General features: G+C 37.8%; 3 protein-coding genes across 3 annotated transcripts; 2 read left to right on the plus strand and 1 right to left on the minus strand.

Moving 5' to 3' along the window:
* Nucleotides 1-716: 716 nt before the first annotated feature.
* slc6a7 (solute carrier family 6 member 7) lies at nt 717-9,358 on the plus strand. The gene is made up of 14 exons (XM_033979036.2): nt 717-977; nt 1,702-1,939; nt 2,258-2,389; nt 3,088-3,298; nt 4,187-4,325; nt 4,412-4,546; nt 5,103-5,206; nt 5,791-5,915; nt 6,359-6,471; nt 6,544-6,681; nt 6,769-6,868; nt 7,028-7,146; nt 7,531-7,704; nt 8,118-9,358. The coding sequence occupies exons 1-14, from the start codon at nt 867-869 to the stop codon at nt 8,286-8,288; spliced, it is 2,010 nt and encodes a 669-aa protein (XP_033834927.2). The 5' UTR covers nt 717-866; the 3' UTR covers nt 8,289-9,358.
* Nucleotides 9,359-9,859: 501 nt separating this feature from the next.
* On the plus strand, nt 9,860-22,851 carry rb1 (retinoblastoma 1). The gene is made up of 27 exons (XM_033978034.2): nt 9,860-10,116; nt 10,707-10,827; nt 10,899-11,002; nt 11,231-11,365; nt 11,446-11,484; nt 11,568-11,617; nt 11,725-11,835; nt 12,002-12,144; nt 12,224-12,301; nt 12,588-12,697; nt 12,763-12,840; nt 12,913-13,000; nt 13,079-13,195; nt 13,271-13,327; nt 13,404-13,435; nt 13,521-13,597; nt 13,699-13,910; nt 19,403-19,521; nt 20,034-20,194; nt 20,276-20,421; nt 20,922-21,026; nt 21,105-21,218; nt 21,293-21,441; nt 21,514-21,544; nt 21,629-21,771; nt 21,852-21,898; nt 22,002-22,851. The coding sequence occupies exons 1-27, from the start codon at nt 10,007-10,009 to the stop codon at nt 22,064-22,066; spliced, it is 2,742 nt and encodes a 913-aa protein (XP_033833925.1). The 5' UTR covers nt 9,860-10,006; the 3' UTR covers nt 22,067-22,851.
* On the minus strand, nt 16,653-18,163 carry LOC117381148 (lysophosphatidic acid receptor 6-like). Its single transcript, XM_033978032.2, has one exon. The coding sequence runs from the start codon at nt 17,916-17,918 to the stop codon at nt 16,803-16,805; it is 1,116 nt and encodes a 371-aa protein (XP_033833923.1). The 5' UTR covers nt 17,919-18,163; the 3' UTR covers nt 16,653-16,802.
* Nucleotides 22,852-23,466: the final 615 nt, after the last annotated feature.

A 23,466-nucleotide genomic window follows, 5' to 3' on the forward strand; every position in this document is an offset into this window, starting at 1 on the left:
TCATTGTTGCTAAAATATTTGTTGCTTTCCCCATTCAGTTGACTTTGAAGTTCCATTTTGCAAGTCTACTCCAAGAAATGAACAAGTCCTTTCCAGTTTTACCAGATAGCCATTCAAATAAGATAATGCAATTCTTACCTTTAAGGAATACAGTAGTATATCTCACTAGTTAGCATCTTGAATACCATCATCTATTGACCCAGATCTGTGAGTTGCACTGCTCAGTAAAGGCACTCAACAGATTGGGTGGATTTAAAGAAGCAACACAAGCTTATGTGGATTAAACAGTGCAGAGAAGAGGAGGAAACATCCACATGACTGAGCTCAATATTATTTCTCACTGCTGATATGCCACTGCACATTTTAAGACGTCATAGCCTACTGTGTTTGTGTTGGACTGAATTTTATGGACTGCAAAGATATTTAGAACATGATCTTCATAATTCTGTCTCTTTGTATTTAATGTTTTCTGTGCCTCATCAGAGTGAGAGGAAGTCAGACTGAGAGGTGTGGTTGGATCAGATTATGTTGCATCTCTGCTATCTGTTTTGCATTTAAATCCATGCTCAGTCAGTGTGTGGCAGTGTACACTGTACTGCAGCCAGCCCAGAGTCCATATATAGATATGGCCCATAGATCCATGACACTGATGAGCCTGCCCTTCATGAGGAAGAGGCGGTGCTTCCTCTTCACCTCCGCCGCACCTGCGCGCTCCTGTCCTCTACATGTCGCCGCGCACAGTCTCTTCCTTCATCATCGCTGATGTCTCTCTCCGGTTTTAACAACGTCAACAACGACCAACAGTAGACCCGGGCCTGGATCTAACTTATGGGACATGGCGATCGTTTTAAGAGGACTTTAAACAAATGAAATGTGACCAAAACCACGACGAGCTGACTAATAAAAGTTCACCTTTGCCTGTCGGGGAAATGAAGGACGCGAGCGGCCAAACACCTGCAGAGAGCCCCGCAGCGCAGGTACGAGCCACAACTCTGCTCAACCCCTTCACCCTATCACTGTGTTTCTATCATGTATCCACCGTGTAAAAGCAGTCGTTTTTGCCACTGCGAACAAAGTTTCTGGTGGGATGTGAAATGAAGACGGCGCAGTGGTTCAACCTGTTTGTCCACATCGCTCCGTGGTCTTCCTGGAGCTGCCCTGAGATCATGCCCTGAGAGATAATGCTCTACAGATAATGCCCTGAAAAGAGATAATGTTATTGAGCACATGTGTTTACCTAAACTTTTCTCAAGGCCTTACAAAATAAGTGAACATTCACTATCTCTGTAATGTAGTCTACAGGCCTGTACATTTTCCTACTGGGCCTGAGGTTTATGAAGTTTGCTATGAAATATAAAACAAATAATAAAAATGACTACACATGACTACACATACACAATGGGTCTGGTTGGGTTTAATAAGATTTTGTTGTACTCTTTTCATGAAGCTCTGTCTCGTATATTACAGGCTGTAACCATAAATATATTATAAAATCTACCCTTTATAACACTTGTAATATGAATTGCTATTGTTTCTGAGTTTTGAGTCACAAAATGTTGAGTCACTAATGCTGACTTCCTCTTTTATTACAATGACATACCCTTTCCCATGGTAAGGTTTGGGTGAGAAGAGGAAACACTGTCAACACTGATGATACATTAAATATTACAGAGTACCTAATGTCATTCATTTCTTTTATAGAATTCAGTACATAAAAACGGACATGCTGTTACTCAGAATGGCCCTAACGGAACACATACAACTCAACCCCAGACACCAGTGGACTCCAGAGATCCAGATCCTGCACCCGCGCTCCCTCCAACCATCCCGAGGGAACAGTGGGGTGGGAAATATGAATTCCTGCTCTCCTGTATCGGATACTGTGTTGGGCTCTCAAATGTGTGGAGATTTCCATACCTATGTTATCGCAACGGAGGAGGCAAGTTTTGGACATACATGTAATCTTTGAATGATCAGATGCTGTGGAGTGTTCTTTGGGATTGCCCTCATTTATTTCATACTGAGAATTCACTGTGGCATTTGATAATGCAGCAGTTTATAAAGCCATAAGACACACTGTGACGTTCTTGATTACACTGTGCATATATGTAGCTCGGCTGATGCTATATTTAGACAGTTTTAACAATGACTTCTTTAGTGCAGCTACACCTTGTTTTATTACTAAGATCTATACAAAACCTCTTCTTTGCTATTCTTCACAATCCCAGCAGTCTAATTCTGTGTTTGGTGTTCATAGGGGTATTTCTGATCCCATACTTTATTATGCTGTTTGTCACTGGAGTGCCACTGTTCCTCATGGAGCTGAGTTTAGGCCAGTATGGAGCAGCAGGCCCGATCACTGTGTGGAAATGTTGCCCTCTACTAAAAGGTAATAAATGGTAAATGGTCATATATTTTTATATGGTGCTTTTCCATGTTTAAGCCACTCAAACACATCAAAGAACCACTCCCCCCCCCCCCCCCCCCCACACACACACACACACAGACATGGTGGGTTAAGTGTCTTGCCTAAGGACAAAACGACAGCATTCATCAGTGGATTTAAAGAAAACGTCACAAACTTAAACTGCTACCCAACTATTTAGAGCAGAGTCCTTTAAAAACAACAAAGGAAAAGTACGACATTGACATCAATAAGCTGCGTCACCAGTCATTCCTGAATAACTGCAGACAAGGAACTTTACTGACTAACTATTGACTGCCACGTCATGTTTTTGTAGTTCAGGGATTACTTTAATCATATCATGTAGCCAAAATAGCCTTAGCACAAGGCATTTTCAGTGCATCTGGCCCTAGGCCTGTTTTCATTCAGCCTCCTGCAAATTTTTCATAATAATGGTATTATAATGTAGACTGGGATACTGCTAACCCCTATGCTTCCTGTTGACTTGCCTGTGTTTTTCTCTTTCTTTGAAAATCTTTATCCAGTTGGAGGGTAAAGATTTTGTTTTGGCTAGTGTAATGTTATTTCTGCTAGTCTAATGTGCTTTGGGACAGCTCTTATTATGTTCATAAGAAGAGTGATGTGTATAAACCTTAAATATGACTTTTGCTTTCTCTCTTCAGGGATTGGCATTGGGATGCTGTGTGTGTCCACACTTGTGTCTCTCTATTATAATGTCATCATTGCATGGACATTTTATTACCTGGGCAGCTCTTTTCAGAGCCCCCTGCCCTGGTCCTGTGATGCTGTAGCCAATGCAGCGCTATGTGGTAATGAGACTGAAGGCAATAACTATACCACCAAAAGACTCAGCCCCACTGAAATCTTCTTTAAGTAAGGGCCTTTTATTGTTTTATTTATTTATTTAAACGTTGGCTGTGATTTATTTTATTATGATTAAATATGTTTAAATTTGCACTACAAATCTTGTGTGCTGTTGATTTGACATATTGTTGTCTTTGGGGTCATAGTCTTTGTCCCTGTTCAAATACTCTGTTAACAACAACTTAACAGTTCACACCCTTTTGCCTCATACAAAGAAAAAGCTGTAGTCCCATAAGTCATGCTACAATTTCAAATGCACAATAACTTATTTTTACTGGTGTATGAATTAGACTTTTTGTGTTGATACTTATACGTGATAATATTAATTAAGGGTGCACTAATCCTGGTTTGGTCTTGTTTTGAATCCAGTTGCCCTGATGTAGACTTGGTTTTGGCATGTTTAATTCTTTAACTATCTTTAGTTCCAGTTTAGTCACAATTTTGATTACTGTGAGAAGAAACGTTATAATTTTAATATCAGTCATAATCCTTAAACTTCCATTCACAGTGGGCACATTTACACGGCCATGTCTCTGTGTAAACACACACTGGAATGGGAGAGAGGTGCGTTGGAGGAAGCACTTGACTGACATTTTTGGAAATGTTGTACTAATATTAATAAAAGTGAACCAAGAGTGAGACAGTCCACACAAGTTTTTTTTTTTATTATTATTATTATTTGTCTTTGCCATGCTAGATTTGCCTTTTTTTTTTGCATAATTTTGCATCCTTGTCAACACCTGCACAGATGTGCCCAATCAGAGAGAAATCACATTACTCACAACTGTCTACATGACATTTGAAAAATCATGGATCACAAGTCCTCTTTCATCTTTGTTTAGTTTCTTGTACCTGATTTGCTGAGACACTGCACTGATATGTTAATGTATGTTTCAGTGAGCGTGTTCTGGGGGTAGTGTACAGTGAGGGGCTCCATGACCCCGGCCCTGTGCGATGGCAGTTGGCTCTCTGTCTGCTGGCCGCCTGGTTCATCATCTTTCTGTGCATGCTCAAGGGCATCCACAGCTCTGGGAAGGTACATTAAAAGGCAGATATAAAAAAAATGATAATATAGTACACCATAAAGTATTATGAAGTGTATGTCTCTGTTCTTTATCACAGGTGGTCTACGTAACAGCCACATTCCCATACTTTGTGCTAATTGTGCTAATCATCAGAGGGGCAACACTTGAAGGATCACTGCAGGGCGTCGCTTTCTACCTCACCCCAGACTGGGCCCGGTTATTAAATGCACAGGTATTGGGCACTTTAAAATAGAAAATTATGACATATATGAGAAACTGAGTTGTTATTCAAATATGGCCAATTTATAAGTACTGTACAGTTTACTGAAACTGTTCTGAAACTAAAACTAAAGGTTCTATTAAAAATATTATAATAATAAATAATAATAATAACAATAATAATCTGTTGAGAAATGATTAGATAATTATGTGTTATTATGACCTAGTGGTTGTATGCCAAGCATACAACCACTAGGTCATAAGCTCTGTTCATATTCTCTGATAGAGCTGTGCAATAAATTTGGAAAAAATCTAACTTTTCTCATGTCTGATTCACAGCATTTAGTGCTTCACCCATACATTCTACATAAGTCTGAAATATTTTCAGTCCTGTTTTTATTTCTGTTACTTAAAAACAGCCATGTTTGTTTTAATATGGGCAGACCATGTATTTATTGATCAACTAATCCGCCTGGGTTGATGATTATACAATGTACATACCTCTGTAATTACTGCTATTTCAATAGCGATTTTTTATTTTGGCCTTGATCTTTTTTCTCCCCCTGCAGGTGTGGAATGATGCAGCCTCGCAGATATTCTACTCTCTGGGCATTGGTGTTGGTGGGCTCCTCTCCATGGCGTCATATAACAAGTTTGACAACAATGTGATAAGGTATGTTATGTTATGTGTCTGCTGTCGATTTGGTTTAATGCTTAAAAGGCCTACATCACATTTATTTCTGATCCTCATCAAAAATATTCCTCGAGGTTTGTTTTGTTTCATTCACAAATGTTTAGCAATCAAATCCTGCATATACAGGTTGAGTTCTTCTCTCCACCTTGTGATGTCATGTGGTAATACAGGAGGTGCTCCACTGTGCTTCTGAGCTTCATGCACCTTGACTATAATCATCTGGATAATTTCAACCCTGGAATTGACAATCATTACTGAACAAAATATAAAAGGTAGCTATAGACAACTTGAAAACTACATGACATCACAAGGTGGAACAAAACATTTTCAGCTTTGGAGATGTAGACAGACTAATAATAAAGGGTTACTCCATTTTAATATGGCTAACAGCCAAGTCAATTTTGCAACAAATTTATTTTGAAGCTGCTTGCTGACACATAATATGCACTTTCCTAATTCAAATAAATACATGAATGAAATGAAATTAAGTGAGGCCGTATTATTAAAAGTAGTCAGTGCTGCTGTCAACATGTTAAGCCATATTTAAATTATGTTTCTTTCAGGGACACTATAGTTATCACCGTGGGGAACTGTGGGACCAGCTTCTTTTCCGGATTTGCCATTTTCTCCATCCTAGGACACATGGCGTGGAGGAAGGGTGTGCCTGTAGGAGAAGTAGCTGATACAGGTACTTTGCATTGTCTGAGAAAACAAAGTTCGTATTCAAAAGCATACATTATTTTTAGAGCAACTGACCCATTTGATACATTCAAGCTTTATTTAAACAAGAAATTAGGGTATTTTTCTGTTGGTTAAAGCCTTGATAATTTAGTAATATGTATATTGCAAAATAAAAGCATCAAAATATTATTTATTCATTTATTTCACTTATGGGCATACAGGTAGGGCTGGGCAATATGCCAGAGATATTCAACATGTTTTTGTTTTTTTTTACTTCCGTTGATCATAATTAAAAAAAAAAAAAAAGGCTTTCAATAGACAAGACAGTCATTTAACACTCCAAAATCCAAACTCTCCACATCACACACTTTTAGTGGCACAGTAGATCCATTAGTAGCTCCATTACAAAGTCCTGTTTAATTGATATACATTTCATCATGTTTTCTATAGGTCCAGGTTTGGCATTTGTTGCTTACCCAGAGGCCCTTGCTCTACTGCCAGGTTCCGTATTCTGGTCTATCTTATTCTTCCTCATGCTGTTTATGCTGGGAGTTGATACTCTGGTAAGCCCCTCACACAAACAATGGTGCATGAGGCCCCTTCGCTGTAATAATGCCATGCTCTGTTACCCTCAGTTCGGCAACATGGAGGGCATCACCACAGCAGTGCTGGACGAGTTTCCACAGCTCAGACAAAACCCACTGCTCAAGTGTTTGTTCCTGGGTGCACTCTGTTTTGCCTTCTACCTTATGGGCCTCCTGCTGGTCACCGATGTAAGTGACCTGCCTAAGTCCCTGTACTTATGTTCATTATTAATCCATGTGCCGTTACACTCACATGTCAGACCAATGTGTTCATAGGGGGGCATTTACTGGTTCACTCTCATTGACTCATTCAGCACCAGTTTTGGCCTCATCATAATCACCCTCTTCATGTGCCTTGGCATCTCCTTTTTCTATGGTATAACACGCACAGCCTCCACTGCATTCACTTCATCTTTGTCTTTTGTCACTATTTGTATAAAACTTCACTTTTTGTAGTGTTAACTGCATTTTCTATTATTATCTGTTGCCTTTTGAATATCTTCTTGCTGGTATTAAATGTGTTATATGTTAATAGGAGTGAACCAGTTTTGTCAGGACATCATAGATATGATCCGTCATTGCCCTCCGTGGTGCACCAAAGTTTTGATTTACTTCAAAGCATGCTGGGTTTTCTTCACTCCGTTTCTTTTACTGGTAAGCACATTTTTAGTTATTCATCTTTTATTTATACAAGTTAGCATCTTGAGACTTTAATTTTCATCCAGGACCTGTTGGGGCCACACAGTACTTATAAGTTAATCAACTTTATTCATTTTCAGGGAACATTCAGTAATACCATACTTATACTTCCTTTAAAATCTCTGCATTGTATCGTATTTCTACACTGACTGTAAGCGTAACTTGATCTAGTGTATTGTGAACTCTGCTGCTGTTTAAAAATGCAGATACTTTATTGGAAAGTCAGTAAAATAATTTCTCTAATAAGTGACTGCAGCTGAAGTGTAGATCATTCAAATGTGGCTTAGTCACTGGCTTTATATTGCACGTTGCTCACTGAGTGTCTTTCTCTTTACATAGTTCATCCTGACTTACATCTTCATTGAAATGTACAACACGCCTCTTCGCTACGGGTCCTATGTGTATCCCATGTGGGGTAAAGCGCTTGGCGTGTGCATGGCAACAGTCTGCTGTCTACAGATCCCCATTTGGGGCATTGTCGCCATCTGCAAAGAAACTGGGACACTAAAAGACGTCAGTATCACCTCTTTTTCATTCTGTCCTTGTTAGGTCTTCTTACACAGTGGACTTTTGTCATGCTCTACTCTCATTTTACACACAAGAAAAGATTAACTGATGTGCATAATATTAGGGCTGCAACAGCTGATCAGCTAACTGTGACTATTTTACTATAATTGTGGCTTTTTTCAATAATGCACTTCTCTATCTAGAATACTTTTCTCTATTTAGAAGCCTTCATCCATTATATTTGAACCTTTTATTTGTTTAAAAATGTCTTTTAAAAATATCAATCTACAATAGAAATAATCGTTTGATGTCAAGTTGACTATTCAAAAGATTAATTGCTGATTAGTCGACTAAACTAATTGTCAGTTGCACTAATATGACAAAGATTTTATTGACATAGTTATGGTTTCTTGTTACAGCGTTTTCAAAAATCTATTCGACCTCTAAACTCCTGGAGGGTGAACAATTTGAACAGCGCCAGGCAGGTGGAGGAGCGGGTGGAGCCGGAGAGAGTGGAGGCTCCGTTTACAGTGACGCTCACAGATATGGATTTCACCGCCATGACCTGGGAGGAGGGGAGCCACGCATGATCCGTTACAGAACAGGGAATGACTTATTTTATGTAAAAATTATAATTGCACAATTTGACTCTGAAAGCTGCATCTGTACAGACTGTCCTGCAGTGCTCCTGGATTTATTTCCTAAATCAAGCTGTTGTTTACCGTCAGGACAATCTTCAGTGCTGAAGATTTTTTATGTTATAAGAAGAAATGTGGATAATTTATTAACATTGCCAGTGTTAGTAAGTAATTTATTGTAAGTTTTTTGTTAAAGTTGCACTATGTAACTTTATTTCTAGAGGGACTAACACCATCTTGCCTGGAGGCATATTTTATTACTCTACCTGAAATGTTCTACAGCATAGCATTAAACATCTCTATCTCCATGAAGGCAAGTCCTCTCACAGTAATAATGTACATTTTTCATTGTACTTTTGACGGTAATTAAATAAATATGACATATATAACATACTGAGGAACATTCTGGTAAAGCAATAAGAAGGTGGCGCATGGTCCACTAGAAAAGTTACACAGTGCACCTTTAAAAAATTACCTTGTTTATGAAAAAAAAAATTGCCTGAATTTCCATCTCACACATTGTTCATGTAATGTTAAAAAATGTTAAACCACTGGTTGTGTTTTTAAATTATTATTTTATGAAACTGCTTTTATCATTTAAATGATAAATTATAAGATCATGCATTAAACAAAAAATATGTTGCCAAACGAAATGCTTGTCTACATTTCAAGTACCGGTAGTTATTATTATTTTTTTTTAATGTTTTGGTATTTTGATCTACAGGGACTGTTTACTCGTTTGCATGTTTGGAACAAAAGAAAATTGCTGGTCTCTTTCATGTTCATGTGTAAACTATTGTAAATGTCAAAGTGGCTTACTATTGTACAAATGGTTACTACTTAAAAGTTTATTTTCTTACCTTAAAATTTAAAATGTGCCTTATTGCACACTCCACATGCTGCTTATGTACATGATAGAGTTTTATTTAATATTTGAAACTGTCAGTAATGTGCTGTATGTTACCTTGCTTTGGTTTTGTTGTTTTAATTTGTGCGAAAATAAAATATTAGTGTTACAATGTGAACAGCATCACTGCATTTACCTAGAGATTGTCAACTATATATGATATTGAATAAAATTCATTTAATTTCATATATAATACACAATTACAGCTCATAAAACATGGCTGCCTTAAATAAACAATAATACTTGTAAATAAAACCAGACACGCCACGGCTTCAGTCCTCGAGCAGGCGCAGTAGAGCCAGGATAGTGCGGTGTATGCAAATAAGCGGATATTGCGTCTATATTTTCCCGCGTTTTCTTGTAGCGAGCTTGGGTTGGCTCGTTTTGTGAATTGCCGTAACCTTTAGTCATGTGGTATGGTAAATTATAACGATGAGATAATCATTAATTAATCCCCTTTTGCATAATTTATTGCTTTAATAAAATATTTCTAACCAAAACTGAGTTAAGGCAATTAACGAAATGCTAACAGTTTTTCAAAAAGAGTTTAATCCTTATATATTTTATAATTTACAAATACAACCGCGAATCCCGTGACACAAAACAAGCGCTCCTCACGGACGGATTGAGGAAGTGGATTGGATTGTGTTGTATTGTTGCCACAGAACTCGTGTATTGTGCTTTACACTTTGTTATCGTCTTATTTTTACGGCTTTATTGTGATGTTTTAATTATTTACTATTAAAGATAACATTTTTTGACGATGCCACCCAAAAAGCGCAACTCTGGTACACAGAAAGACCTCATCAAGCCTGGTGCTGAAGGTGGATCTCAATCGGACAAGAAGGAAAGCCCAGTTTTATCTTTGAAAAAGTAAGTTATAGGTTTATAGATTTGTTACGTGTGTCCGTGTTGAATTGTATGCTAGTTAAATGCCTACATGGACCAGAAGCGACGCCTACATTTGCTGTTACTTCACTTTCTTGCTAACTAGCCGTCTTCTGCTTTAAAAGTTTCTTTTCACTACAGAACCCAAGCACAATCAGTGGTCACGGACTTATAGTTCTAATACACCATATTAGCATTATATCAGCATTTCAGTCTTCCTGAAGATGTAAGATAGGCCTCTACTTTGACATTGTTTAAATCCAGGGTCAAAACAGTTGTTTAGCTGTGCATATGACTGAAAGGTTTTTATTCTGCAATGTTTTTATTTGTTATGTTGTGATTTTAATATATTTCTTATTCCGTACAGCACTTACCTTGTGTACGAATTGTGCTGTACAAATAAACTTGCCTTGCCTATTATTCTATCGCACGGGTATTACGCCTCATAACAGCATATTTCTCCCTTGGTAACAAAGCGCCTTATTGTTTCTCTTTTGATAACAAAGCATCTCATTGTTGTGGGGTCGCTGTACCTTACCCTCTGACCTCTGTCCTCTGTTGCCTTCTGTCCCCAGACACCGGGATAAAGACACAGAGTTTGTCATCTTCTGTAAGAACCTTCATGTGTCAGACCTGGTGTGTGAGCAGACCTGGAAACTTTGGAAAACTGTCCAGGAAACGGTGAATGAAGTGTTGGTATGTGTCTTATTTAATCTGTATGCTCTTGTTTTGTTCAATTGAAATTTAATGTACTCATTTTCTTCCAGGAGGGCCGTGCAAAGCTGTGGGGAGCTTGTCTTTTTGTGACGATTACAGACATGGACACAGCATGTTTCACCTTAACACAGCTTCTCAAGGCAGTCAATATGAAGTATGGTCATAACGATGGGCAGTGAAAGGGCGATACTGACAAAAATGAATACCTCAATATTTTTGGGGAGAATGCCAATAGCAATAATTCATATTATGTTGAGCCAATTTTTTAATCCAATGTCTGTCCAAAAGTTTAATTGAGGTATTAGACAAATGTGAAATGACTGTAAAAAAAAAAACAACAGCCTGTCATTCAGTTTCACACTGCATATCTTTTTATCTGCAGTGTCAAAGGGTTTCTGGGTCTGGTGAGAAAACTTGATGTGAATCTGGATACTATCAGTACAAAAGTTAATGCAGCTGTAATGAGACTGGAGAAGAAGTATGATGTGACACTGGCTCTTTATCAGAGGTTTGAAAAGTAAGAAGATTTAAATATTTGCTGTTCAGTCTGATTTGTGGTGTGACTTAAAAGCTTAAAAGTTAAATGTTTTGTTTCAGAACATGTAAGAAAATATTTGTTTTGGGCTCGAATGAGGGGTAAGTTGATTTTTTACTTAAATATTTAACAAAATTAGAGCAATATTTATTATCTGAATGAACATGTTTTTTTTATTCTTTAGAAACCAAGAGCTTTCACGAAACTGCTGGACCCTATTTCTCCTGGCCAAAGGTACTTTCAACTAATAATAAATCTGTCACTTTGTCTGAGCAGTAAAAATTGTTCCACTCTGTTGTTATGTTATTACATGTATAAAATTACACTTGTTCTGTTCAAAGGAAAAGCTTTGCAGATGGAGGACGACTTGGTCATATCTTTCCAGTTGCTTCTTTGTGTAATGGAATATTTTATTAAGCGATGTCCTGCAGACCTTGTGCAACCTCTTTACAGTAAGCTTAATTTTGAGGCTGAGGAGCTTTTTGCAAAATTCTAAATTCTAATGTGTAAAAGTGTTGCTAAAACTATTGCATCCAAATAGTATTCATAAGTCAAAATACTGACTTGGAAATTTAAAGCTACTATTTTACTAACTACAATTGATGTTTCTTCTCATAGAATCAGTGATCACAGTCCAGAGTCCTCCAACACGAACATCTCGTCGAAGCCAAAACAAAGCCAAAGCGCGACCCCCTGAACCAGAGCTGGATGTGCGGCTACTGGAGACTTTAAGCAAAGAGAATGAATGCAATGCTGAAGAGGTCTGGCTGTGGACTCTTATTTTACACCAGTCATATTTCTTTATGGTACAGTCTTCTAATTTTGCATTTATTGTTACAGGTGAAGAACGTGTATCAGACAAGTTTCACTGCCTTCTTGGAGTCATTGCATCTGTTGAAATCTATAGATTTACCTCAGGTGAGTGCCACTAATCTAAATTGCTGTTATACAGGCCCTCCCCCACCCCATCCTCTTTCTTCCTCTGTCAGAAAAGGCTTGTAAAGCTTATGCAGCTGCTTCCTGTTACATATAGGTTGGTGTGTGTTGAATATGATATCCATGGTGTCAGAAAAATGTGTACTCTGTCAGGGTGTATATTCACTGGTAATAAAATGGCTATGACTGGATGTTACTGTCATCATAAACTCCAAATGCACTAAACTAAAAACTAATTAAATGCAACATGTATGTTTTTATTTATCAGGTTAAGATTCTGAATCAGCAATATGAAGAACACTACCTCAAAGAGAGGGACTTTGATGCCCGACTGTTTTTGGATGGAGACGAGACCATTTTTGCTCCTAAAATTGAAATGTAATTTAGTCTTTGTCTTTTTCAGTGAATGTGGTGGTTGCATTTGACATAGTTTTAAATTACAGAACACAAGTAGAAAAAACGCCACAGAAGAACTTGCAGGAAGACGATGCTGTCCGCATTATTCCACAAACACCAATCAGGTCAGTTTATTCAGGTCCAACCTGCATGTAAATGAACACGCTTTTGATTTGTTGATTTGTTTTTGTACTTAGGGCAGCAATGACATCTATTCAACAACTCAGAGGTGATCTGGTCTCCAATGGAGATAAGCCCTCTACAAATCTGAATACATATTTTAAAGTATGTCTCTTAACACCACAATATAAATATAGTTGTAGTAAATTTACACTTAAATTAACTTTAAGTGTTTCTGTTCAGAATTGTACTGTAGATCCCACACAAAATGTACTGAAACGACTAGAAACTCTTGGGCAGACCTTTAGCCAGAGATTCAGCCAGGCTGTTGGTCCACGCTTCATTTCTACTGGGAAACAAGTAATATAAAAAGATGGTTGATTGACAAGTTACAGTACATGGATATTTTGACTAAAAGATTGTTTTTTTTATTAGAGATACACCCTTGGTGTCAGACTGTATTATAAAGTGATGGAGGCAATGCTGAAATCGGTAAGAATGGTTTCAAAAATGTAAACATTTAAATTGTACTTTTTCAATTAAACAATACAATATTTTTAATATTTAGGAAGAGAAAAGACTCTCCGTGCAGAATTTCAGGTATGCTTTTTGCCACATTATTGTAAGTAATATCAACTGATCATTTTAAAGTATGTATTTAGCTTCCATGTTATTTTCCTCACAGTAAATTGCTCAATGATTCAAAATTTCACACATCTCTTCTGGCCTGTGCTCTGGAGGTTGTCATGGCGACATATGGAGGTGGGTAATGTTTTTGATGCTAGTGTATATATACAATGTTTTAGCCTGCTGTAGTATGTAATGCCATAATCTTGATTATTGTTTGTTGTGTCATTGATTAGAGAGCAGTTTTAAGTCTGGAGGAAATGGTAGCGAGTCATCTGAAAGTAACCTGTGCTTCCCCTGGATCCTGGACGTCTTTGAACTTGCAGCTTTTGACTTTTACAAAGTGATCGAGAGTTTCATCAAAGCCGAGCCCACTCTGAGCAAAGACATTGTCAAACACCTGGAGACCTGTGAAAACCTCATCATGGAGAAGATTGCATGGGTCATGGTCAGTACTGTGATTTCATTTACGATATGATTTATGTGAACAACAAAAAGGTATCTAATCCAACAGGTGAAAAGTGATTGGATCATTTAGTAATTTGGTTCAGTTAAAACTACTAATTAGGATTAAGTTATGTATATTAAAAAAAATCCGTAACTGATGAGCACTTAAATCCAGTTGATTGTTGCGGTGTTGTGGATCATTTGCTGCCACTCCCTCCGGATGATGGTTCTCGGTGCACCAGACTTCGGGAGAAGTAATAGATGAGAGGATTTAGGCAGCAGTTTGAGCTGGCCACTGAAAGCACCACTGGGTGCAGAGCTTTAGTTACTTTGGCTAGAGCACAGCTGGGCAGAAGTCCAACATGAGTAAGTGTGTAGCCCAACAGGTTGATATGATATGGGCCAAAACAAAACAGAAACACGCCCAGGACCCAGTAGATGATGGTAAGTGTGTGCTTACGGCGTAGACTGTGGGAGTGGTGCCGCGGCTGACGCAGCACTGCCAAAACTCTACAGTAACTGAAGAGTAAGAGAAGTGTGGGCAGCACAAAGCTTCCCTGCACCAGCCCTAGGGCCACCAGGATGATGGTGCGATGCTGTGCAGAGCTGGGGTCCAGCAGACAGGGCTCGTGTTGGTGAGAGGCAGCGGAACGCAGAAAGAGCAGGCCCAGACTGAGTCCTAACACCAGGCTCCACAGCACTGAGCTCAGCAGCTGTGCCACACGCCTCCGCTGCACTGAGGAGCTCAAGGGGTGGACCACTGCGAAGTAACGGTCCACCGCGATGCACACTAGGAAGAATATACTCCCATACAGACTGATATATTTGATGGTGAAGGTGAGCTGGCAGTAGGTGGCTCCAGGTGTCCATAGAGCCCTGACTGAAAGGGACTGTGCCTTTTGATGGTAGTAGTAGATTCTCAGAGGTAGTGACATGACAAAAAACATGTCTGCTACAGATAAGCTGATTATGTAGATGGCAGTGCTGTTGAGTTTTTTATGAGATTGCTGACACAATCTGCTTAAAGCCAGAGTGTTGGTCACCAATCCGACCAGAAAAATTATGCTGTAGGACACCTGATAGAAGATGTAGCGGTATGCTGTGTTCACTGTGCAGTTGAAAAGAGGTGCATAGGGTTTGAGTGGCTCTAGACTCCTGTTCCACTGGTCCATATTTATATCAAAGCCCTGATGCTGCCACACTCTGAACAAGGGGAATGAGTTCAGTGGAGTTGGGTTGCCTCTGTCAGAACAGTTACACCTGCGGCAAATAAGAATTTCATGAGCTATAAAACTTGAGTCTATATGTCGAGGGGACATGAATCAACTAATGACGAGCAACGAGCTAATGAGTTATGTGGGACAAACACAGGCTGTCTATAAAAGATTTTCATAAAACAGGTAAACATCGGAGATTAAATTTAAGCCTTAATTAAGAGCTGTTAGTTTTAGATTTTGTTAGAAAAAAAGGAAACATTAAAACACTGCACCAAAATCATTACGTATTTGATATAGATGCAAAAGACGTTTATAACTAAACTATTCTGCAAGTGCCTGTGTTTTGAGCTAATAATTTAAATATTAATGATATTTGAAATATCCCCTATTATAAAGTAAATCTGAATTTTCTGGTTAGTAGAAAAACATGAATCATGATGGTATTAATCCCATGACTCACCTCAGGCTGTAACATCAGGGGAGCAGCCAAGAACTGAAAGAGTCAGAGGAGATAAACAGGTGCTCCAAGTTGTCTCCTCCCACCTGGTCACTCTGTTACATATTGACCATCACTCTCCTCTAAACTCTTTTCTGCCAAAAGGTGTGTAAGAACACATCACCTGCTTCTACCTTTATGCTACTACAGTGTCTTTAATGATGACCATTTTAGTCTGGGTTTGGGGAGGGTGGATGAAACGTAAAATAATGAGTAGTAACATAAAATGTGTTAAAATAAGGGATTAAAAATAAAATTAACTTATTAACTTAAATATAGATAAATATACAATATGCAGAGAACAACTGTGCAAAAGTAGCAGTACAAATAGATACTACAATGTGAAGTCATGAGTCCAGTGCCAGAGGGGCGAGATGTTCTGGTCCAATTGGACCATAGCCTCCTCCATCACTTTGTGGGAACTGAAATCTCTACAAATACATTGAAAATGTACATTTTTATTTATGGCAACCTTTTAATTACATGCTCATCTGTCACAACCATAACAGAAACAATTGGTATTTTTTATACAATTGGGCTGCAGATTACATTATGAAGTGATAGTTTTCTGAAATCACATAGGCATATTGCTGTGAGATGTACACACTGGTTATTTTTGGCTGAACATGTGCCAATTTGCTGGTCTGAGTTTGTAGAGTTTGCTCTGTTCTGGTACAATCCAGTGGTGAGACATGTCGTTGCAGGTCTCTTGTTTCACAATTTGCTGTTAATCTGCTCATGTCAGTGAGGACCCTCGGGCTACAGCCTCACCAGGAATGTAGTAGCGCTCAGTCTTGTAGCACATAACTGGCCAGGCTGCTCTTCTGTGGCGTAGGCTTTATCAAACTCAGTTAAAACCTCTGAGGTATAGAACTGTAAATGCTAAAATACTATAGAATATAGTATTTATAAGTGATTTTATTAAACAAAATATATCCTTTATGCTACAAAGTGCTTACAATCAGAAAAAAAATCTTTTCAATTCTGCGATCACACAAAAAAAGCTACAGTACATTTAAACTAATTTAATACTGGTTCATAGTCGAACAAAGTTGTAATTTCCTGTACAAACTCACACAGGGCATCAAATATAACATTACAGTGAATCAAACCAAACTTATTTGGCCTTTTGTTTTAAGAGTTCAAAGTGTGGCTTATGGGTTTGCATTCTTCATTATTCCTAAATGTCTTTGTCTGAATTATTGGCAGACTCGTCGCACAGTTTTGATAGAGTTGGTCTTAGATTGAGAGATTTGGGGGTTGAGATGGGACTGTTTCTGGAGCTGTCTAACTGCAGTCTGTCAAAAAGCTTTGTCCCATTTTGCCATTTAGTGGACTTGCGTTTGATGGAGCTCTGAATGCTCTCTGAAGTGAAGTAGTAAATGACTGGATCAAAGCAGCAGTTGGTGACAGCTATACACAGGGCGATGGGGTAGATTGTTCGGACCACAAACTCAGCGTTGCACCCTTTGAGGACCTTGGAGCGAACCATGGCGTAAAATATGAGGTTTACGTTGTAAGGAATGAAACAGAAGCAGAAAATTACAATATGGACAATGATCATCCTTAAAACTTTAGCTTTGTTGAGGTTCCCTCCACGGCTGATTGTCTGGGGGCTTTTTAATGTCCGTAGCACCATGGCCGAACAGAACACATTGAGCAGAAGTGGGATGATAAAACCCACAGTTTCTATAAACATCACCACTTTGGACAGCTCTGACCTCCACTGGTCTCTGGAGTAGTTCTCGAAGCAATAGTAGGTGGAAGAATTGATATTTTTGAGGGATGTTGTTTTCAGTTGATAGCCAACAGCTATGCCTCCAGACAGTATTATTGTCCACACAGTTAAGCAAGCTAGTTTGGCATTGCGCTTTGTGCGAATGGTTTGAGAGCGAAAGGGATACACAAGGGCCAGGAAGCGGTCTATACTGATGCAGGTTAGAAAGAGGATGCTCCCGTACATGTTTGTGTAGAATAAAGCCACAGAAATCTTACAAAGCACTGGGCCAAAAATCCACTCCCTCTTCACAAAGTAGACAATTCGAAAAGGTAGACTGAGAACAAAGAGAGAATCCGACACCACCAAGTTCATCATGTATGTAGTAGTTTCATTTCTCAGTTTCAGAGTACAAGCAAAAATATACATAGACACAGCGTTAAAGAGAAGTCCGATCACAAACACCACACTGAACACTGCACTGTACAGAGGGTACTTAAACTCATCGCTTCTGTTACATGGGGCACCCGTGCTACCCACAGCACTGAAGTTGAAAATCGCTATGGAGTGGTTATACATGTTTACAGTCTGTTATTATTCAAAAAATGAAAAAATAATCAAATGTGTTACTGGCAGTTTGAAATTTGCATACCAGACATGTTGAAATGGTTTGGCAAAAACAACCTCTTCCAGTTGTACAAGTATCCAGAGCCTGTTGAAGTTCTCTTTTCTTTAATCCAAATTTGAGAAGTAAATTGTCCTGAGGTATTTTTTTTTTCCTGCCTGTTTTCAAAAATGCTGATTCCTCAACAACTTATTGTGCGGTCCTGCTGATCCAGCCAAACCAATCCAAGTGAAGTTGATCTATAGTGCACTGCTCTGCCACTGTGTGTTGAATCACCTCTTGCCCAAATGCTTCAACCAAAGAACTTGCTAGACTATCAAGGCCTGAAGGGAGGGTGGAGCTTTGACAGTTCAAACTCCACTACACCACAATAAAAAAAAAAAAAAAACAGAAGGAGGACTAAGTTTGCATATTGTACATTGGGCTGTGGCAAAGGTTCGTGGATCTTCATTAAAATGTGAAATGCGATCACCATGGCCATGGTGATCGCATTTCACGTGTACGGTGTGATTCAGAGATATTGCAATATTGCAGTTACTGCGACAGCCCTAATTGCACTCAATAAATTCATGCTAGTTAATGCTCATTATGTATACCTTATTTTAAGGTATACATAATGAGCATTGTCATCCCTTTTTGACTTTTTTATTGTTCCACACATAAAACACAGATTACATGGATCCGAAACAGATTAGATTCACAATGTGATAATCATTGTAACATCTTTGATTGGTAATAAAGAGTTAAATTCCTTTACGTCATTGTATACTGTGTGGTGAGACACAGACTTTTGCTTTTGAGATGTGTCAGTCCAGAGCAGGGTGTGGTAATATGTGACATGCAACAAGTCTGTGCCTGCAGCTGCTGTGTGGAAACTACTTCCAATAGGTCTGTGGACAAAAAAAATAGCTCAAGTGTGGTTTTGTGCTTTAGGCCATGCTTTGAGGCAAATGTGGTTTTAAAGTGCCTATAGTTTACACTGAACAACAATGGATACATTCATTATAAAACAAATAAGAGTTGTCTTCCAACTGATTGTTTTTGGGTTTGTTTTTTTCAGTTACAGATCTTGGACAGAAGAGTGTGCTCTTGTGTCAACAAAATGTGCAACCTCTAATTGTTCTAGACAAGTGATTTCCTAGATCTCTGTCCGGTATCACATCTTCTCAGTTGGTCAGATATTTGTGTGTAATTTTCATTGGTTTGATAAATTTCAGTGTTTCCCATTAATAAAGGTTACTTTAAAAACACCTGGACAAATCACATTTTGTCTAAAGGAGTGTTTAAAAATTTTATGTGACATTTATACACAAATTAATTTTACTGTCCCACCATAGCCTCCCCAGAATTAATGGGAAACTGAAATTGCAATAGAGATAAATGAGCCATATACTACCTGTGTGATTCCTGATGAGTGAAATAAATATTGTGTTTTCAGGGCTCCCCGCTATTTGACCTTCTGAAGCTTGAGCAGGAGGCCGATGCAGCAGAGACACCAGTAGAGACTCCAGCCAACCTCAACCAACCACTGCAGCACAACCACACAGCAGCTGACCTGTGAGTGCTCAGAGTCAAGCTAACTAGCTCTAACATTCTGCAATATCAACACTAAGAAACAGAGGTGGGCAGAGTAGACAAAAACTGTCCTCAAGTAGAGGTAGAAGGTATGTGTTAAGAAATGATTTAAATAATATTATTTATTATTATATTATTATATTATATTATTATAAAGATATGCCACAAAAATGTGAAACTAGATCTTATCTGAAGGAGTGGTGCAAGAAACACAAATATTCAAATTATTTAATATTGTCACCACAAGGTTTTCACACTTTTCAACTTGCTCATAGTTCTTTTACACAAGTATTGTATTGTTTGAAAGTAAAATATATTGCTTAACCAGGTCTAAAATGTTATGAAAAAGTGACTCAAGTACTACCCACCTCTGCTTAGTAGTGTCATTTGAAGACAACCAAACCTGTTCCTCAGCCTCTTTTTAACAGATTATCTTTTACACATGTCACTACTTTCTTGTTACAGCCACAAATTAAAATGTTTTCTTTCTATAGATATCTGTCTCCTTTGCGCCCGGGTATTCGGGTCTTACCTCCTGAATCCCCTGCCACCCTCAGCTCCCAGGCCCCTGCCATTGCACTCACCCCCACTCAAGTCGCAGCTCAACCAAGTCGACACGCAAAGTCCAACTCTCTCAGTCTCTTCTACAAAAAATGTACTTTAAGACAAAAATGTGTATTTACATTATACAATAATTTTTTAATTATATTTAACTATTTGTGTAATTTTAATTCAGTGTACCGTCTGGCCTACACCCGTCTGAAGATGCTCTGCTCCTACCTGCTTTCTTATCACCCTGAACTGGAGCCCATCATTTGGACCCTGTTCCAGCACACACTCCAGCATGAGTATGAGCTCATGAGGAACCGCCATCTTGACCAGGTAACTTATTTGTCACCCAAAATATTTATCAAAAATGCTCTAAAGACGTTTGTTTTACCTGTTTTTTATGTCACATAGTCAAACTGTCACTTATGGGTACACCAAGGACAGAAAGCTGCATAGCAGGAGTGTCTTGTTTCAGTGTAAATTGTAGGTTAACTGTTATATTTGCTGGCTTTAGAACAATACAGAGTTATTTCCAGTATATTTTAGACTTTATTGATTCATAAGGGAGATTACCTAGACACAATAGCTCACACATTACAATAAAATAACAAAGAGCCAAAAATGGATGTAAATTTAATAAAAATTACAAAATAATTAAAATGGAGACTTGTGTTGAATAAGGCACATATGTACAGATTGTATGTAGAATAAAATAAAAGGAATTTATATTTTGTAGCTTATGGCATTTTTGTGGCCCAGAACTAATCCTTGAATGAAAAAAATGTATCTTTATCCATACCATTGTAAATTGTAAAATTCTTTTTTGTTTACAGTTGATGATGTCAGCCATGTATGCCATCGCCAAAGTGAAAAGTGTAGATTTGCGTTTCAAGACTATTGTTACAGCATACAAGAACATGCCAAACACCAAGCAAGAGGTAATCTCATCTTTAACTTAATGAGGTTTTATATTGTGCTATAAAATGTATAACTTGCATTTTTTTTTTCTGTGGTAGACCTTCAAGCAAGTGCTGATCTCTGAAGGAAACTACGACTCCATCATTGTCTTCTACAACCAGGTCTTTATGCAGAGGCTCAAAACAAACATCCTACAGTATGCATCCCCCAGGGTGAGCAATAATATAATTTCATTGAAAATATTCAAATATTTCTGTATAATTAAATGTCCCTTCTTTCCCATCAGCCTCCAACTCTTTCTCCAATCCCACAAATCCCTCGTAGTCCATACCATTTCCCAAACTCTCCTCTCCGAGTCCCGGGAAGCAACAACGTGTACATCTCCCCACTAAAGAGCACGCGCATGTCTCCTGGCATCATGACGCCACGCTCCAGGTTTTTATTACAAAATCTTTTCACAACATCCATGACAGAACTATATTTACATATTTATGTTTGTCCCTGCAGAATGCTGGTATCCATTGGTGAATCGTTTGGGGTGCGTAGCAAAACATGAAAACATGAAATATGCCTGTTAAGGTAAAGACCACTTGATTTTATTTTATTTTTGTTCTTTGTGCAGTTGTCAAACCGCTTCCAAAAGATAAACCAAATGGTGAACAGCAGTGATCGCTCTTACAAAAGGACTCTGGATCTCGGACCTAGTCTTAAACCTTTGAAGAGGCTCCGCTTCGATGTTGATGGTCAAGATGAAGCTGATGGCAGGTTTGTAGAAATACATCTGTAACTCTCAAATCCATTCATTTGCATTTTAGTCAATTGCACTTTATTTTTCTTGATTGCAGCAAATCTAGTGGAGACTCCACCCTGATTCAGAAACTTGCAGAGATGAGTAAGTTTTAATTCACTTATGTATATTTTACAGTAATACTATTTAGGTAGTGTTTTTATTGTAGCTTCTTGGATATAACTATGATCTACACTATTTTCTTTAGGCTCCACCCGAAGCCGAATGCAGGAGCAGAAGATGAAGGAGGATGCTGAATCAAAAAAAGACTAACCTGTCTGACACATGCACAACTAGACTTTGGTTCATATTTAATTTTAGGAGTTAAATTTTCAGTTTTAAAGTGATCTGCATGTGGGAGTGACAATGATCATATTTCATAATAGTGTTATAAAACAATGACAAAGGAATGTTCATTGAGAATCATGTCATGTTCATTTGTCATTTTGAATTTTCTTAGATGTTTAAAACATATTTTAAATTATATGCTAAAATTGTGTTAATTCACTAAAATAGTTGGCTTAAAAATCTAGCGCCTGGAAAAAATAACAATTACAAACAATCTGTTCAAGTCCATGGCACTCTTAGGCCACTTTGATTATTTTTACAATAATAATAATACTAACTTTTCCTAATGTCATCTTCACATGTGCATTAGCTGATGTCTTGAGGCTGTTGAGCCTATTGTGTGAACTGTACTGACGACAGGAAGTACTGATAATAGCTGTCACAAGGGGTGGTATATAATTATCTGGACACATCTTCAGATACAGTGCTAAATAATGAAACAATTATTTTGATTTTAATGTGTTTATATTGTACTTTTGAGTAGCTTTTAAATGTAGTATTTTTGAATTAGGGATTTTGTTATTTCACAAAAGAGATCACTACTTAGACAGTATTTTATGACTTGTTTTGCAAACAAGTACATTTTTGTGCCATATGAAACAGAATTCCACTCAACCACTGTTCCTCAATACCTATCACAGTTTTGTGTGCATTATTTCCTGATTATTTTGTTATATGTTGGATTTAATATAAAACTCCGTTACATTACTGATTGAAAAAAGTTGTGGCTGTTTGTTCAGATTAGAATACTACTACAAATGAACCTCATTGGAACTTCCAGTGTGTTTTATTGTGATAATTATAATATTAAGGTGCACAAAAGTATTATTCATATTTGAAGCACCTAATTGTTTTACTGATAATTGAAGTTTTAACTTAAAATGACATTTCAATCTATGAACATTATTATTTTAGCCTAATATAAATTACATAAAACATAAAATAATACTTGCAGTATATCAGTCTGTATGTGATAATTACACAAAAGGTTTGTTTTTCTTTTTCAACTATAGAAATATAACATTCATCCTTACTTGTTATTCCTATTATGCATTTTAATTCAGTCTACCATGCCAAGTACATGTCTCACCATAATTTCTTGCATGAAATGAAAAACAATCCATTTAATCTTAATTTTCAACAAAAAAAAACAAAAACATCTTATGTGGTGTAACAGAATAACATTTAGTTGAATGAAAATTATTGATATAAATGATAAAATATTGCTAATCTAATTAATTTGAGATACTTATTGGTGGAAGTTGGACAGGGCAGGCGTGTTGCAGCTCCATGTTTTCCCCTGCCCTGAACCGTCCTGTGGGAGT

The sequence above is a fragment of the Periophthalmus magnuspinnatus genome, chromosome 14 (assembly GCF_009829125.3).
Source record: "Periophthalmus magnuspinnatus isolate fPerMag1 chromosome 14, fPerMag1.2.pri, whole genome shotgun sequence".
NCBI classification, from domain to species: domain Eukaryota; kingdom Metazoa; phylum Chordata; class Actinopteri; order Gobiiformes; family Gobiidae; genus Periophthalmus; species Periophthalmus magnuspinnatus.

Coding starts and splice junctions, on each gene's coding strand:
- slc6a7 (XM_033979036.2), top strand. CDS start 867: ATGAAATGTGACCAAAACCACGACGAGCTGACTAATAAAAGTTCACCT. Junction 2,390..3,087: donor ATGTTGCCCTCTACTAAAAG/GTAATAAATGGT, acceptor TTCTCTCTTCAG/GGATTGGCATTGGGATGCTG. Junction 4,326..4,411: donor GCATCCACAGCTCTGGGAAG/GTACATTAAAAG, acceptor TCTTTATCACAG/GTGGTCTACGTAACAGCCAC.
- rb1 (XM_033978034.2), top strand. CDS start 10,007: ATGCCACCCAAAAAGCGCAACTCTGGTACACAGAAAGACCTCATCAAG. Junction 21,219..21,292: donor TACAGTATGCATCCCCCAGG/GTGAGCAATAAT, acceptor CTTTCCCATCAG/CCTCCAACTCTTTCTCCAAT. Junction 21,545..21,628: donor CCATTGGTGAATCGTTTGGG/GTGCGTAGCAAA, acceptor TTCTTTGTGCAG/TTGTCAAACCGCTTCCAAAA.
- LOC117381148 (XM_033978032.2), bottom strand. CDS start 17,918: ATGTATAACCACTCCATAGCGATTTTCAACTTCAGTGCTGTGGGTAGC.